The 18,143-nt window shown below is 40.2% G+C and overlaps 1 protein-coding gene across 1 annotated transcript in view; it reads right to left on the minus strand.

Moving 5' to 3' along the window:
* MET (MET proto-oncogene, receptor tyrosine kinase) overlaps window positions 1–18,143 on the minus strand; it is a gene marked incomplete at its 3' end in the record, with an annotated part of 69,142 nt that overhangs the window by 16,954 nt on the left and 34,045 nt on the right. The window contains exons 5-10 of the mRNA XM_080361654.1: window positions 17,284–17,444; window positions 16,007–16,109; window positions 15,657–15,793; window positions 13,337–13,501; window positions 12,377–12,476; window positions 3,439–3,657 (exon numbers count right to left, since the gene is read on the minus strand). Of these exons, the coding sequence (XP_080217780.1) occupies window positions 3,439–3,657; window positions 12,377–12,476; window positions 13,337–13,501; window positions 15,657–15,793; window positions 16,007–16,109; window positions 17,284–17,444 (885 nt within the window). The remainder of the gene's footprint in view (window positions 1–3,438; window positions 3,658–12,376; window positions 12,477–13,336; window positions 13,502–15,656; window positions 15,794–16,006; window positions 16,110–17,283; window positions 17,445–18,143) is intronic.

Here is an 18,143-nt window from a genome sequence, read left to right on the forward strand (position 1 = left end):
GAGCACTTCCAAAGTGGCGTCTTCACGGTGTTGAAGCAGGGAAGTGCCCCAAGCCATGCTGCCATGACCCCTCTGACTGGGGCATGATGGGCACTGAGAGACTTCAAAGAGACACATACTTGGCAGAGGAAGACAGCGATGATGTGGGACCTTGAGAGGCTCAGTAGTGTGGAAGACAAAAGGGCTGGCACTGAAGACAAGAAGGGCTGGCACTCGTGGCATACAGTTCCCCGTGTTTTAGACAGAAGACTTAATGTTTTCTTATGTGTAACATTTTCTCACAAAAACATCTTATGGTCATGAGGGGAAACCAAATAGAACCTTTCAATTGGTACCCACTGTCATTTGATGAAAGCCAAAGATGTCACACTAGATTAGTTTGATTGAAAAACTTATGATAAAAGTTCCCTCCGCCCCTCTGAAACTAATTAAGAAAAAGATAAAAGAACTTTGGTTTGGTAGAACAGACTGTTCACTGAAGCAAGCTGCCATTTAATTTCATGCTGAGCTTGCTTAATTACTGCACAAAATATGACCATGAGGCATGTAAACTTGTGTGTGGGTATTTTTGAATGCGGGTATAGAGCGAGGGAAAAGTGTTGCCAACATGACTTGTAATGATCTTTTGGCTCCCGACTATAATTTCTGAAAGTTGCCTCAATGTTTTGGTAGAAGCATACCACTATAACTAATTCTATTTAGAGGAAGATGTTAAATTGGTGCTTGTTCATGTTTTGTTCTAGGAGGCCAGCTTTCACTAATGTTATTCACCAGTTGGTTGCCAGGAAATAATCAGGGCATTAGCCTTAGGTAGACATCTCTGCCTCGGGTGCCATGACTACAGGTGACATCAATGCTACAAAATTGTGACTTTGGTCAGTCGTCAGTGGGACAATCCTCAGCCAGACTTTCTCTTCTGGATGGCTTCTTCCCAGCAATAAATAGCACCAGGGACTTCTCCTTCTGGGAGACTAAAATGTTCAAGAGTAAAAGAAGACAGTAACAAACCACCTAATTGTTAACCTAATTCCCTGGGAAGATTATGGAGCACGTACTCATGGAAGCTTTTCCAGGCAGAGGAAGGGCAAGAATGCAACTGAAAACAGCCAGCATATGTTCCTAAGGGCGGATTTTGCCTGAGCAGCCTGTTTGCCTTCTATGAAGAGATGACTGGTTCTCTAGATGAAGGGCAAGCACTGGACAATGCTTACCTTGATTTTAGCAAGGTTTGCAACAGAGTTTCTCGTAGCATTGAAAACAAATTGGGATGTTATGGACCGGATGGATGGACCACAAGGTAGGTGAAAAACTGGCCATCTGCTCAAAGGTTAGAAGTCTAACAAGTGGCATTCCTCAATGGCTGATAACGAGACCAATACTGCTTTAAATATTCATGAATAAACTGGACAAAGAGACAGGATGTACTTTCAGATTACATCAAATGTAGGAAAATGACTGATACATTGGAGGGCAGGACCACTGCTAAGCGTGACTGTGGCAAGCTGGAGGAGTGGGCCAATAGGAACCTCATAAATTCAACAAAGACAAATGCAAAGTCCTGCACCTGGGGTGGAATAACCCCATGCACCACAACAGGCTAAGGACAGCAAGGTAGAAAGACACTCTACAGAAAAGGACCTGTGATCCTTGTTGACAACAAAGAGATATGAGGCAGCAGTGTGCCCTTGTAGTGATGAAGGCTCACCACATAGTCTAGCAGCAGCAGCAAAGCCAGTTGATTAAAGGTGATTGTTTTCCTCTGCTCAGGGTTTGTGAGACCATACCTGAAGAACTGTGTGGAATTTTGATCCCCACAGAATAAGAGAGACACTGACAAACTGGAGGAAGTACAGCAGAGAGACACTGAGCTGGGAAGGGAGCTGAAGCCCAGGATGCACAATAAAGGGCTAGTGGAACTCAGTTTTTTAAAGCTGTAAAAACCTCCATTTTTGGAGATTTTCAAAACTCACCTAGACTAGGCCATAGGCAACCTGACCTAATTTTTAACATAGCCCTGTTTTGAGCAAGGGTATTAGACTATGAAGACCTCCAGAGGTTCCTTACAATCTAAGTTATTCTATGATTCTTCTCAAATTAGTCCTCTTTCCAGTCATTTGATATGCATGACCGGGAAAACACTGAGCCATGCAGCAGCTCTATACTCCCAGCTCTCCATTGACCTGCACACCAGAACTCTTTCTAACATTTCTCCGTAACTGAACAGGAAAATTGCTCTGCATTAAGGAAGGGGTGATTGTACGGCCACAAGTTCCAAGTAGAAAATCAAAGAAATAAAAATCAGGCTGATTATTCTTTGGAATTTTCACAAAACACTTTGTGGAGACAGAACAATATTAAGAGAGTTTGAGTGGAATGCAGCATGGCTGACAGAGACTGAGGTAACTCCCTCTGATTTGCTGCAGCTCAGGAGCTGGCCCGCTGGACCATCTTGGAATGATGGACCTCAGGGCTTCCAGCTTTCATGGTTGTCAAAGGGGAAAAGAGTTCGGGCTTACAGAGCTATGGAGCAGCTACACAAAGCATTAAGGCTGCTTCTCTTCTGTAAAGCATTTTTTATAGATTATACTCTATATAAATTATAGATATTCTATATAAATCTCAGGTGCATAATAATACATTTTCATAAACTTTCATCATAAATTAGAAATACCTGTATTTATGCTATTCCTATTTGATACTCAGAAAAGCACTAGATTCAGGAAATCAGACTATTTCAAAATAGATTTAACTTTCTCTGCAGCACTCTAGCAGAGAGCAGCCTGTGCCCGCAAGGACCCTGAATTCCGAAGAGATGTTTCTCAGTGCTGTGTAGGCCATGCTCTGTGCTCTTTTAACAAGCACTCAGCATCAACTTTGCATTTTTCATGGATCTGTAAATATTTAGGCTACAGTGATGACTGGTCCTCATGAGTGACTCTGCGCACAGGTCAGAGTTTCCCTCTGCTCTAGAAGGCCAAAGCTGCTAGGCCACTTTCTAAAAGATGCCACTTTCTAAAAGATGCAACTCCGCATCTTTTGTGAGGAAGGACACAGAACCCCGTGACAGTAAGATCTGGGACTTCCGTGCAGACCACACACTGCAGGTTCTGGGCTGATGGCCATGTTTAATACTGAACTGGTGACGCAGCTCGTCACAATCAGAGGTGGACTCAGCGTGGTCCTCCCATGTGGATGAGGAAAGCCCCTCTCCCACCCCACCTGATGGCAACAACGGCCCTGCATCTTCTAAGTTGTAACAGTTTTGGGCTTGGATGAATGCAATACTGAACACACTGCTCTCCACCTCCCTCTGCCTGTGCTTCCTTGGCGCTTCCTTTATTTCATCAAAATGTCTGTTCCACACTGCACTGCTGATGTGCGCTTGCAGTAATAGAAATAATAGAATAATAGAAAAAAAAGTATTTCAACATTTCTTACCTTAATTTCCAGAACGTTTTGGTTGCCTCTTGAGATGAACACCGGCTTTTCAAAATGCTTAAATACAGGATTATTTACATAATCAAAATCAAAGTACAAAGAGCTGACACCATCAAAAATAAAGAACACTTTGGTTACAAAGGGTGGTTGGAGATCGAAGGCTTTCAGTGAAGGTGTTGTACAGCAGATTATCTCTGAGCTGGAGCGGTGGCTACATGCCTGTGGGTAAGAAAGAAAGAGGTAATTGAGTAAGTACGTGCATAGGAAGTCACTGAACATAGAACATAACTGTTCTATAACAATACACATATATTGAAAAAATAAACACCACAGGTCTTGTTCTTCTTTAAGCAAAGTGAAATCCTGATCAGTGCTACACAACGTTTATTTAGAGCTGGGAGAAAACTTTAAAATCTTTATGTCAATGGTGTTTTCACTCTTGTAGAGGAAATGTTCAAGTAAACAAGCTTCCTGGCCTGATTGTTCACAGCACTTTTAAAGTAAATATTTTGCAGATAATTAATGGAAAATGATTTCCAAAGCCAAGGACTATCAGGAGGCTACCCTGATGTACTGAGCTGTACTGGGACACAAAGCAGCCATAATTCAGCTTACCCAGCCTATGTCGGAGTGACTGCCACATGGATTTCTCTTACTTTTTTTGTTACCCAAGCCAAAAGCAAGGGTAAAAAGAAGGTAAAAACAGGGCCAATTAATCTGACTGAAATAATGGAAAACAAAAATAAAGCACCATTTATGCACAGTGTAGCTAAGCCACTATGTTTCCAGAAAGACTACGGATGCTGTGAGAAAGCACTTAAAAGCAAAACCACCATGAGGTTCTGGGCCATGAAAGCTCAGCAAAGTGTATCTTCTTGCAAAAGAATGTATGTGTAAGGCTCCAGAGATGTGGTTTTTGGAGCTTGGGTATGCTAGTGTCATGCAAGTCCCTCGTAGGAGTGTTGACTGTGGGACACACTTCACACTGTAACTCCTTGGACCAGCAGGGATGAGACGTTTGCCCCTCATTGTTGCACAGGAGACACCTGACAACTGGTGTGAAGCCGTGCTTGCCCTCACTCTGCCATTGTTACTTGAGAGGGCCTGATCTAGAGGTGTCTCTTGGGGGAAAGCTGCTGGTGCTCCAGAAGGCCTGCCAGGGCTTGCTTTGTACTGTAGGAGTGTGATCCAGTGTGAAATATCTGCCCAGGGTGCTTCCCTCTAACCCATACCACCTTGGCACAGGACTCGTGGGACAAGAAGACAGACACAGGTCTGTCCTGTAAGGATGACTGTGTTGCAAGCAAGGCAGCAGGGGTTTGCAGGGTTTGTAAGCAGCCTGATCTGAACTGGAGTTTGGGCAGTCTGCAGGGATAATGGGAATCCTGGCAGATGGGATTCATCCAGCCTTTATCCAGACACCTGCACTGGAGTTAGTCGTCTGAACTGCCCTCAGTCAGCATAGGGAAACAGGTCACCTAGAAGTGCGATTCATCTGATCTGTTTTAGACAACAGTTTGAATTAGATTAACGGTGCTCTAGAAGGGTCGACTTCTCTCTCTTGACTCTGAAGGTTTCTACATAAGTAATTTGATTATAATGTCAACAGCACATCCACAGGCATTGACAGGAGGCAGGTGGGTGCTGGGCAGCATCATGCAAAATGCAGAGTGGCTTGTTTGTGATTGTCTTGTGTACTCCCTTCCCTGTGCCTTCCTTTTGCACTGCCTACCGTGGATATGGTTGAAGGACTTCTGGCACAAACAGAGTTGTTTCAGCCCTGTGGAAGTATTTCTCTTCTGACTATATAAACCTTCTGTAAGTAGTTCCCTGTACACTGTGCCCTGACAGCAGAGATTACACTTTTTTCTTTTTCTAATATAAATAGAGTGGCTGACATGTGCCCTGGTAAGAGAGGGGCTTAGCTCATAGTCGTCAGAAGTATTGCATTTCTTCTACAGGAACTTTCCCTGGAAAATCACCAGTGCTGTTGAATACCTTTGCATATCTAGAGAAGGCCAAAAAATATATATTCTTCTGTTGTGTTTTTCAAATTAAATTGGTTCTGATTATAAAATCCTGCCTGAAGAAGTTGTGAAATTAGTTTACGTTTGTCTCTAATATGCTAAATTAATGCAATGTAATTTTGCTCTTTCAAATCAGTGACATAACCTTTCAAGCTACATCAGTTATATACCCACATTACCTTGAAAAGTGGGATTAAATTAGCTATCTACAAATCAGCACTTTTTCTTATCACCAGAGCAATTCATGTTTCTGTGCATAATGTTGTGAAATCTTGAATGTGAGAAACATGTTCAAGGCTCTGAAACCGAGCACTAGAGTTTTAGAGCTCTACTGCAAGGGTTACACGTCTGTGAGCTGCGAGTTCAGCACTCGGTTAAACAGCTTGGTGCGGGTCTCAGTGATGCTAATGGCACTTGCACCCATGTAACTAATGGCCCATTTAGATTTTTAGCACAAATTCAGAAATATTTGTGCATCCTCCATGAAAACAAGATAATCTGTGGGACACAAGACAAAGCAGACTTTTGCTCCCTTTTCTTACAGTATTAGACTGTTCTTCCTCTTTTGAATATCTTGTTATACACCTTTGACCATATCTCAGGCTTTGTTATATCACATGGATCTAGAAATTCATTTGAATCAGTATGGTAATAATAAGATGAATCATTAGTGTAATGGATGATCAAGCCATACTTTTCCATGATACATGAATATTTGTAAAGATATCTATCATTTTGTGTCGATTCTGAAAAAGGATTACTAAAATATATACAATTATAAAACCAAATATGTCTCAGATAATCATGATATTTATTTGATTAATGTAAATTCATTAGACTTTTTATCTACTGTAGAGTAGTGATGTCCCTTAAATGAATAGCAGTGGTATTTATAACTTTGTTTGTGGCTATCTATTAGAATCAGATACTTTACTTTATCAGGCTGGTCTCTGAAGAGGAAGCTTTCAGAAAATGATAAAAATCTAATAATACACTTTGGAGGGGATGCAATGTGACTGATTGGTAAGGTCAAGAAAAATCTTATTTGCAATGCCCTTATTGGTACATGATTTGACATGACATTTTTACCTTGAAATTGGTTTTAGCAATTGAAGAATATGATGGTTTAGTTTTCAAGAAATATTGGATTGAAGATCTACAAGAAAAAAACCCTAATTCAATCTATTGCCTTCTCAATTAAGATACTGCCTATCACCCAGCACCTTTAAATTTTATTTAATTAGGCTTTAAAGTACATTCACTTTAAAAGCTAAGCCTGCTTTCTTCTTGTGACTATAATCTACATCTGAAGACAATAAGGAAGAAAAGATGTAAAAATTATGGAACATTTCACAAGCATAAGTAAATACTATACCCCAAAGGGAATAATAATCCATTGCACAACGCATATGACTCATGACTTAAAGGTATGTATTCTTGTTTCATTTGTAAAATACGACCCTTGAGGCAATTAATTCAAACCTGACCTACAGCATCTGAACTTCGGTGCCCAATTCAATATTTTTTTGTCTGGTAGAACAACAGAAAAAGTATGAGGGAGGATCTCTGAGCTCCAGAGGTCTCCCAGCAGCTGACCCAGATAAGAAAGGGGCAGCTGGATGTGTATTACACGATCTGTAGCAGTCAGAAGGGAGAAAAGGGCCAATTTATCCTTTCATAAAAAGTAAACTTTTGGAGTTCCAGTGAGTAATGAAAGATGAATGAGGTTAAAAGCAGACCAGGAGACTCTCCAACCATCTTTGCCAAAGGATGATTTCTCAATAAAAAGAGATGAGAATTCAGGTCCAACTTGAGGGAAGCCCACTCAGAAGGTTTTTTTGTGTAGGTGAGAAACCAAGCAGTGGCACTCAAGGAGGGTATCGAGGATTTTTCAGAGAACTCATTGGCTTTTGCTGCCACTTCAGGTAGTGCAATGCATGGCACTAATGAATTGGTAGCATTTTTATTCCAGTTGTCTTCTTAAATGAAGGCATGGGAGATGATACTTCCAGTCTATTAGATCATTGGACCAGAAGGTAGAGTACAACTTCTCCGTCTCCTGTGTCAGTCCTTTGCAGAACACAAATCTAAAATACCCACCAGGCTTGGGATGGTTGATGTACCTGCTAGCACCACATCCCTGGCACCCCGGTGATTGCACAGCATGGGCTTTTCCCTGACACCCGCTGCTGCACTCTTTCATTCGCAGGAGATGTGCATGAGATGCAGAATTAGCACAGACAGAAAAGCCAATGGTTCCTCCATGCTTTGCTGGGCCTCTGGGCAGCTTTATGCCACAGAGACAACAGAGATAAAGGATCCAACTGGGTGTCTTCAGATAGGTAGTCAGGAATACCTTTGATAATCACACACTCAACATTCACAGTTTCTAGGCAATTTCTTCTGTCATTAGGTAATCAATCTAAGGTAGACTTTCACAGGTGAATTCTAGGCATTTTGATGAGCATTATGAGTATGGATTTTTCATGCACTTGTAAACATTTAAGGAACTTTACAGTATTTTTAAATTCTCCTGTAATACAGCAGGAAATGGCATCGAGCAGGGAGCAATTAAGAAATGTTGAAGATCATTCAAGAGACTACTTACTGAAGAGATAATTAAAAGTCTGTGGAAAGAGATGATCTTGTATAGCTACAGGGTCATTTATTGAAGGTGATGCATTAAAAGGTGCTTCTCCCCAGTTTGGCAACCTTGCATATATTGGGGCACTCATGGTTAGAAGAGATTAAACAGTGGGAATATAGATCCAAATTAGTTAATGGTTAGAATAATAGAAATGCTACAGTAAACAATCCCTGAATGACCACTTGTTTACTATCAGGGAATCAATGCAAAGTACAGGCTTTCAAAGAGAAAATACTAGTCTCAAGTGCTCCAGAAGCAGAAGAATCATCTAACATGACTTATAGCAGAGGTTAGGAGTCAGTTATTTTGTAAACAGGCTCCTGATCAAACACCATTCCAAACTGTACAAAGCTTTTTTACAAGCACAATGCAAAGTGAAAGGAAGGAAAGAGCTGCTTCCCCCCTTGTGCACCTCACACAGGAACTGGACATGTGTGCCGAAGTGAGAGGGTTTGTGTATCCTTATGCATTATTTAGAGCTTTGGGGAATTTATGCAGCAATGCGTAAATCCATATTTTTTTTGTTCCTTGTCAGAACAAATGGTCAAAAGAACTCATGAAATAGAAATTTAAAAGAAATACACTGCAAGTATTGAAACATATGGTTCAACAACCAGAACATCTTTTTACATTCGTTGAAATATCAAATTCAAAGAAGGCAAAATGTATTATTTTGATAGCGTTAACATAGATTGTAATATAAACACAAGTGGTGTGAACACAGTATTGAATAGTTTTAAGGAAATGTAACTAAATATGAAATGAAAGTGATAAAGTTGAAGCAAGGCATTTTTGCATTATACAAGAAAGATGTTCAGAAATACTGAACTTCAAACGTTAGAACTGAAAAGCTCAACTTAAATGTTTCTTCTATAGGAGACTGGCATTTTGCCCCCAAAATTTTTCAGTCTCGATGAAACTGCATTTCTTATGGGGACTTGTTCCGGAAAAACTCTTACACCAGTTGTACCGCTCATCTCTTCCACTGGGATGGAAAGAAACAAGCGGAGAAGATCAAATGCCACAGGGCGCATCAGCTGGCTCTGCTCCCTGAGGCTTTGGGATACAGAGCAGCCCCAGCAGCTCCTGCTGCCTACAGAAGTGACCCTCCACTCACACTGTGACTCCATCAGGGCTCTAGGCTCTAGGCCACAATCAATCCTGAGGGAGTGATTTAAGGATCTGGAGAGAGAGAGCTGACAGGAGAAGGTGAGACCTCTTTTAAATTGGGCACCATCAGTTTTAGGCAAATGGGAGAGGGTCTGGGAGGTGTCAGAAAGAATGAGCAGAGCTCTAGGGAATAAACTTATTGGGAGAATTTGAACCAGTTTGGTTTGTTTTAACTGGAAAAGAGAAAGGCTGAATCATAATGTAGTGCAAATATGTAAAATTAGTAGGAGAGACTGGTAACCTGTTGTTTGTGTCCACTGAGGGTCAAACAAGAAGATAGCTAATTAGCAGCTAGGATTTGGGTTAATTATTAGAAAGAAGTCTTTCCAAACCACTAGGTAAGCAGGTAGAGCAGCTCTCCCCAAAGCTTGTTTAAGCAAGGTTGGGAAATTTCTTTCACAAGAAGCTTTAATAACAGCCTAGACAAACATCCGTCAGGCAGTGGTCTGGCTACGTTAGCTCCTGCTGCAGGGAAGCGGGCCAGGCCAGGTCTTTGTGGTCCCTCCCAGCTGTACTTTCCTTTGATGCTTTGGGATGTGTTTCAGTGCTGGCTTTGGTTTTCCCAAGAGCCAAAGTTTCTGAATGCTGACAAAAGCAGCTTCTTGAAGGAGGCTGGTGAGAGAAAACTGAAAAGAAAAGGGGCTTAAATAAGAAGTAAAAAAAAATGACTCAGCTCTCCTCTCCCAAAGTAAGGAGGCAAAAAGATATACAACCTCAGCTAGAGGACTCCTAGAGAATTTTGGGTTGTATTGTAGTGTTTGCCTGGGTTCAGCCTATTCAGGACCACAACCTGTTTTCTCACTTATAAATGGCATAGCTAGTCATGCCAGTGCTCTGGATCCCTGCTGGAAATAGCGCCTCATGGTTGTTTGTTTTTGCAATGACTGGATGAGAACTTTTTTTTTTGGCATACCACTCATGCATAAGGCCCAGAATCTCCTGTGCAGGACAGGGCAGGCTGCAGCCATAGGCATCCTCCGCCAGCAATTTCCTCTGTTACACAGTGCACTCTTGTTTTGCCACTTATAAATCTTCCTCTTCTCCCTGAGAACTAATATCCTTCCTTGAAAAATAAGCTCAAGGTAAAGACTAATGGCAGAACAAATGGCAAGCAGATCTGGGCTGCCACAATGGCAGAGAAAGCCACCGAGTGCCAGAAGCTTTTAATTTCAGTAGAGCAAAATATATTGCTTGGGCAGTGTCAAAGTATAAACCACTCAATTATAATCTGTTTGAGGTTATATTCCACCCTTTCTGCAGGGAGAATGAACTTGTGTACAGCTGCTTTTATACTGGGGCAGCTTCTCAGAGATCAGCAGTGGCAGAGGACAGGTATCCTCATAGAAAAAGAGGGTCAGACCTGCCTCTTCTTGTGTGTTGGCAAATATTCCAGACGCTTCAAGGTATGAAAAGCAAAAGAATATGGGAGATAATTCTGACTGACTACATCCATGTCTTTTTTCAAAAGAAGGTTAAAAGGCAGGATGGCAGCAAACCACTCCCCAAGGGAAAGGCTGCTCCCCAGTATTTGGGGGAGAGAGTAAACTCTAAAGTCTTCATTGCCTAGAGTTGCCAGTTACTTTTAAATAGTGGATTTAGTTTTTTAAAACTTCAGATCCTTTCAAATCTGTTCAAATTCTGAGGAAGTCCCTAATATTTGACAAGCAAAGTATGCAGAATCAGGGCGTGAAGAAAAACAACATCATGTATTCTCACAAGGAAGGAGAGGAAGCAAGTGAATGATCTTTGCTTGAAAAAAAAAGACTGCTTGAATCCACACAAAGCAAAATCTACAGAGCTGATTTCAGCAAAGATCTTTAATTTGGAAATCTTTTGTACATAGAAATAATCATGCCTACATTACTGAAAACCTAACAAATTCTGAGTTTGGTTGATTTCACTGAAATGTTTTGCTTTCCAACTCATGGATAAAGTATCTTTTTGATAACATCGAACATTGTGTTTCATCGCAGGGGCACTGATTTTCAGATTAAAATTTGAACTCATTAAATTACAAGCCACGATTACATCCAGCTGAAATTCAGGTACCAACACTCATAATATTATACAAATTAGGATCATGAAGAATATTATGACCTTGAAGCTATAAAAGACTGTAAATTTGCAGACATACTATTCAAAATACTTAGAGCAAACCTAGGTCTAATACTTAGAATTCAATACAGGAAATAGTGTATGATGATCATTAGAAATAAGCTGAGAATATGAGCAGTAATGTAGCATGTCATAAAGAGTGTAGGTCAATTTAGCTTCAGTTAGGCTAAACAGACGTTACAGGATAAGAAAATGTTGAAGGTGCAAGACGAATGTGTAAGCAAAAGCCTACAGGAAACAGTTCCAGTACAACTAGCCAATCATCTAACCAACTCACTTTTGCCTTATAAAAATTAAAGTGGATAACCTGGTCACATCTGAAAACCTTATTTAGATTTAGACACTGTGTATTATCAACTCAGGTAACAAAAGAAGGCTCAGATCCCCGACTGACCCTCTTGCACAGGTACCCAAATGCAAAAGCCCAAACCTCTCTTAAGACTTAGTTGCTCAACTGGGATAAATTAGGAGAGATTTACCGCAATAGGTAGTTTGGCAACCGGAAATTCTTCAAAATGATATTTACTTTTTGTTGTACATATTTACTTTTCCTCCTTCTTTAATGCTTGTTCAATTTTCCTTTTATAGCCACAGTCACCATTTGAATATCTTTCCTACCTATCACAGTAATACTTGAACTTGCCATGTAATCTGACATACCTGTATTGCATTGTTCTGTGTTGAGTCACTGAATTTGCATTTTTAAATTGCAATATAAATATCTTGTTATCAGATACTGTAAAAGCCTTATTTCTTTGGAAGAGGTTGCTTAGACACTGTTATTCTACCAAGGGCATAATTTAAAATTTGTTGTTGAGTTTTGCTTATGCAGTGGAAACAGTCTGTGCAGAAAACCAAAACGTTGATGGAAGCCCTGAAGTTTCAAGAGGAAAATCAAAGTATTTTGACTGAAAATTCTGTGCCATTCACCACACAAAGATGACACGATAACAGATTGCCTTCTCCAAGACTGACTCACCACAGAGAAGTTCATTCCCAGTTTAGGTACAGTAATCACCATCTGAGGAAAGCACACTGAGTTCAAGTTAATTCCCTGAGCTGTGATTGTACTTCCACCACTAGGAAAAATTGGAAAAAAAAAAAAAAAAAAAGACGAGTAGGATAATTATATATCTGCTATGATAATCTTAATTACAAATTATATTTTACAGTAAATGACAACATAAAACCAGAATTAGGGATATATGAGGTGAATGCAAATACATAGCTCTGAGCAGTGAGATTATTTTTTCTGGGAAACAAATTTTACACTTGCTATAGCAACTCATCAGATACAAGGGAAGAAAATTAATTTTTTAAATTGTGCTATGCCAGGATATAAAACAAATGTGTACATTTTAAAGGAGAGAGTATACTTGTACTTAGCATTCACTAACTTAACATATTGCTTTCAGTGGTGCTGCAAAAGGTGTCTTTTTTACTGCTGACATTTTTTTGGCAAAGGCAGATGGCTTGGATTAGAGCTACTGAGACCATAAATATGTCACTTAAAAACACACACATACTACCATACATATATATTCATAATATTTATGTAGCGCTGGATTTAGACTATTTTAAAATCCATTTGCTCTCCTGAGTGCTGCTGACTTGTCACATTAAATGATTTTCCTCACAAATCAGTGTAATGTCCAGATGCAGTAAAAGAGACACAGCTGTAGAGCAGGTATCTCAGCAGGACACCACAGGTATGCTCAGCAGCAGGTAGGAGTTAAATCACCTAAAGAAAAGAGGTGCCCTTCCCCCTTCTCCTTCACCTCTGAAAGGAAATGATCTGCCCTCTGCAACTGCACCATAATAGAAGCAATTGTCATGGCAGATAGAGATAAAAATGCAATTTCTTTTGATAGATTGCTGCGCAGTGTAGCCGTTCTTTCATTCATTACTTCCCTTATTTCTATAAGAAACTTTTACTCACCTAAGAAAAGATTTGGCTGGATGAATTTTTAAAACAACGGGGTCTTCTCTGTATGTGAAATGACTGCTTGCATCTCGGATAGCTTCATCAATTCCCACCCTCACACGGTATTCCTGAGGAATTCGTTGTGCTGGAGTGTAGCACTCCACCGTGCTCCCCGTTACGCTGGAAGGACAGAGGCCTTGCTTGTCAGTATTATGAAACATGCACTCGGTTTAGAACACCATCCTTTAGTGAGCCCCAACCCTAAGAATTTACTTGTAAAAAAATGTCACTGATTCCCCCACTGGATGAACATATTGCAACAAATAAGCAAGGCATGAGGTAGACAAAGCAAAAGCACTTCTTAGGCTCAAGATTCATCTTAATTTGGTCGATTTGCCCCTTGCCTGATGGAAGGTGTTTCCCCAGCGCTGGTGACAGGCACGTCAGCCCCTGCACCCAAAGGATTGGCTCCAAATTAGACAAAAGGGGCATTTGCTGCCATTTCTGAAGCTTTCCAGGAAGATGGTGTTCACCGTGTGCTGTAGGAGTTAGTGATTTGTTCATACATACCTGGAAGCTTTTTACCATCTTTTAAAGGAAAAAGTAAACCCTTGATCTAGCTGGCCTTGGAACTGGGGAAAGCTGCCAATTTAGGTAGAGAAATGCCTGCCCTGAGAAACTGGCCAAGGCCTGTGTAGAAGTCTCCAGACAACTTAGCTGGTGAGAAAGAGGGGTGCTAGGGATGCTTACCAAACAAGCTCCAACTACGGTTCAAAACCTGGAGGTCCACCTGACCAAAGCAGATGTCTGCCTCTGAGCTGGCTGTCATTTCATGCCCCTCAGTAAAGATCTAGTTCCAGCCCCACTGCCATGGGCAGGGACACCTTCCACTAGACCAGGTTGCTCAAAGCTGCATCCAGCCTGGCTTTGAACACTTCCAGGGATGGGACATCCACAACTCTGCGCAACCTGTACCAGTGCATCACCACCCTCATGGTGAAGAATTTCTTCCTCTTATCTAATCTAAACCTACCCTCTTTCGATTTAAAGCCATTACCCCTTGTCCTATCACTATGTGCCCACGCAATTAATCATTCCCAAAAGGATTATGTATTTGTCCATTAGTTGACCAGATGAGACAAGGACATCAATAAATGCCACCCTAAACTATTAAGCAGCGACTCAACATAAGTGCTGAAGATCTTGGGAGTGATTAAATATCCTATTTGAACACCTAAATCCCCTTCTTGATTTAGTCACATTTAGCTGATTTGATCAAGAGCATACAATAAATCATTTAGCAGCAAAGAATAAAATGTAACTCTCCTGACTTTGAGTCTGATGTTAACTAATAGGCTACTGCTTCCTCATGTTCTCTGCAATTGGGACACTTCACCTCTACAACTTCCCAGTAACATTAGGAGAGACTCAAAATTTAGAAGAATTTCTGGACATCCTGTTTCTGGAACATGCTGGGCCAGATTCTGCCCTTGGCCACAGAGGTGACAACTCTGGAGCCAATCTCTTCTACCTGAAAACAGGACCAAGCAGGATTTGCACCATGGTAGGATGGCTACCAAACTGAGAATGCTTGTCTGCCCATGGCAGAGAATCTGTGCATGGTATCTAACATTTATATTCACCTGGGATTTAAGGCATTTCCACACAAAGCAAGTCAAAGATTCTTAACTGAGCTACTACTGGAAGCAATACAGAGCCACAAGAAATTCCAGCTTAATCCTCAAAGAAATTTTATATATACCAAGAAGAGTCCCAAACTGATGCTGCCTCTGGTTTGGAGGCTCTTCACTGACAAGTACCTCAGAAATAGCTGCTCCTATGCATGGAATACGCATTCCCATGCTGGTCAGGTTTCCATCAACCAAACCATCAGGAAATGGTAACCTCCATGCACTGGATGCTCACTGGGAGCTCCTGCATGAACTTCGTAGTGATTAAAGCTATTTGAGATGCGAGCAGCTCTTGCTAATATGAGAGGACTGAGAGTGTGGGAGCTGGTGAAGAGAAATTGATAGTTTCTAGTCCATTAGAAGCTGATTTGCTACTTCTCTATGCAACCTCTTAATGAGGCTAATGAAGACATTACAAAGTAAGTATTCTAGGGAACCATAGTCCTTTCTAGGAACCTTCCAGACATCCTAAACTCAGGATGTAATACAGAACTGACTGCTTACTGCAGTATCAATCCTCTGATATGTAACACGAGGAGAGGAGAGCAATGCACATTTGAGGTTGTTGGTTTTTTTTTTACTCCAAGACATTTTAATCAAGCCATTTCAATATTTAAGGCATCACTTTTTAGTAAGTTTGTTACCTTTTCACGGTGCATGGTTTCTCACCAACAAATATCCTTCTGGATTTTCCACTGTTTAAGTATTTTCCAGCTACAGTTAGCAATGTTCCTCCAGATTTGGGGCCATAGGTGGGAGAGATACTTGTTATCATAGGATTCTGAGGGGGGTTAAAAATAAGAACAGTGGGTTGTTAAATTATTTTCAAAATGTGAAGAGGAAGAATCTTAAAACATTCATTAACATTTCCATGAACAAATAACAAAGCAAACAGGAATACAGAATTGCCATACTGGATTGGACTCATGAGGAGTCTCCTTCCAGTTAATATTGAAGCTAATTTTGACAATGAAGTTTTAATCATAGTGCTTACCACATACGAAAATGTATTGAATAATGTTTTGCCATGTCCAACAGAAACACTACTGGATATATTAAAACTTGGATTTTTTGCAGGAGGGACTGTGCATTCCAGCCTTTGAAAAACAAGGAAAAAGATGGCATTACATTTTTTTTTCTGGCTTGATTTTTTTTATTTAAATAGAACAACTTCAAACTCGAATTGTCAATCTACGCGTGTCAGGGACATTTCAGAAATAACAGCTAAAAGAACAGTCATCATCTTCTTTAACACTAAATACAAACACTGTGGTGTTTATCCTTGGCCAGAGAAAATAGTTTTAGTATATCAAATAAATTTCAGAAAAAAGCAGCATGCTAGAGAAAATAAATACCTCCCATTCAATGGCTGAGTTGGTTTTTGGAATTTTCCTTTACTGCCAAAGTTTGGCAGACAATGGGATTAGAAAAAAACTCATCATATACACAAGTTTCCTATATAAATTTAAATATTACCAAAAATCAAACTTGAACTTTTATGGCAGCATGTTGAAATGTACAACATTACATTTACACAGTTTCATATTTGAGCTCATCTCCTTAAATAATTTTGTTTGCATTAAGACTGTTGGGAATAGCAGTTAGGAGAGTGCTCAGTACTTCTGGAGGGTGATCTTTTTGCTGCTCTGTATTTGAATAGGGAAGCTGTGCCATGATCTGCACATTATTTGGTAGCAGATAGTCATATGCTTTGAACTGAGAGAGGATATTCATTGAAGTTCCTATTTTTTCGGGATAGCAACCGGAATAACCTCTGTCATAAACTTAAGCCATTATTCCGCTCTCTCAAATACTTATTTCTGAGGAGGAGGAGGAGAGGTGCAGCTGAGGGTCACAAGGCTCTGGATGACGAAAGGCCTGCGTCTTCTCACATTTCTCTCCAGCAGCTTCAGAGATCAGGAAGACGGAGGTGACATAACTGAGCCCAGCAGGATCCTGGCCAAAGGAACCTGCCCTCTTTTCAAACCTTTGAATAGTTTTTGTTCTTGCCAGCTCCCACAGATGTTGAACAGCATTTCACAGACAAACCAGAAAAAGCTGCTGCAGGAGCTACCAGCATTAACTAGATTTTTTTAATCTCCACTTTGAGCACTTTTTTCTTGGGGAGTTTACCAAACCAAGGGATTGTTTCCTGTTTGAAATTCCAGAATTGGAGATGACACTTATAGACTGAATGTTCATATTATAAAAAAATCCATACCAGATAAAGAACATCTGTATAAAAAGAAATTAACATTTTAGGTTTCTTACTTGTTTTTGTTGCTGGATTTTGCTTCCAGAGCACAAATTTGCCCTCCAATATGGACTACTGTATTTTTTAATTCAAATCTATTATTTTTGCTGAATCCAAAGTCCCATCCACACAATGTCAGTTTTGTCCCACCTTCTAAGGGAGCACTGATTGGGAGAATCTGTTAAAAAATATTGTGTTAGTTACTTCAGGTTTTCTTGAACTTCAAACTGAGTTAAAGAATGTGCAAAGAAATAATTTTAGAAAAACATTTCTTCTGGTAGACTATGTCCTACCATTCATCTTAATTGTTCTTCACCTTTCATTTGTCACATTATGAGCTTTCTCTGACAGTAGCAATAAATAACAAAACCTATACTAGAAAGCTTTGAAGGATAGTGTTTAGGGGCACTGAACAAGCTGTGCATTGTAATAGTCTTTTAAATCCTGCAGTTCTTGTCTTTCACATCTTATTTCTGGCATGTTAAACATACAATGTACTTATTTTGTTAGAAGCTGAATGCTGAACACAAAAGAGCCCCAAAATGACCATTTTTTTGTCAGCTTGATGAAAGTCAGGTTCAGAGTGAAGTGGCTTCAAAGACACCATAATCCGATATCACGTTGGCTGTGATAAAGTTAACACGACTTCTGCTATTCTTTCCTTAAATCTTTTACGTTTGGTCACCTCTAATTCCGAGTTAAAAATAAACTACCTCTCAGAAACACAGAGACAATCTACAAAGGAAATGCTTTTTTTTCGGTATATTGTAAATTGTCCTGTAAAATATAACAATGGTGGGAAAAATGTAGGAACACTATAGAAGTCTTACAAAACTCAGTAAAAGTACTCATTGGTACTGCCACCAAAAATAAAAAA

This window comes from Nesoenas mayeri (genome assembly GCF_963082525.1).
Source record: "Nesoenas mayeri genome assembly, chromosome: 1".
Taxonomy (NCBI): Eukaryota; Metazoa; Chordata; class Aves; order Columbiformes; family Columbidae; genus Nesoenas; species Nesoenas mayeri.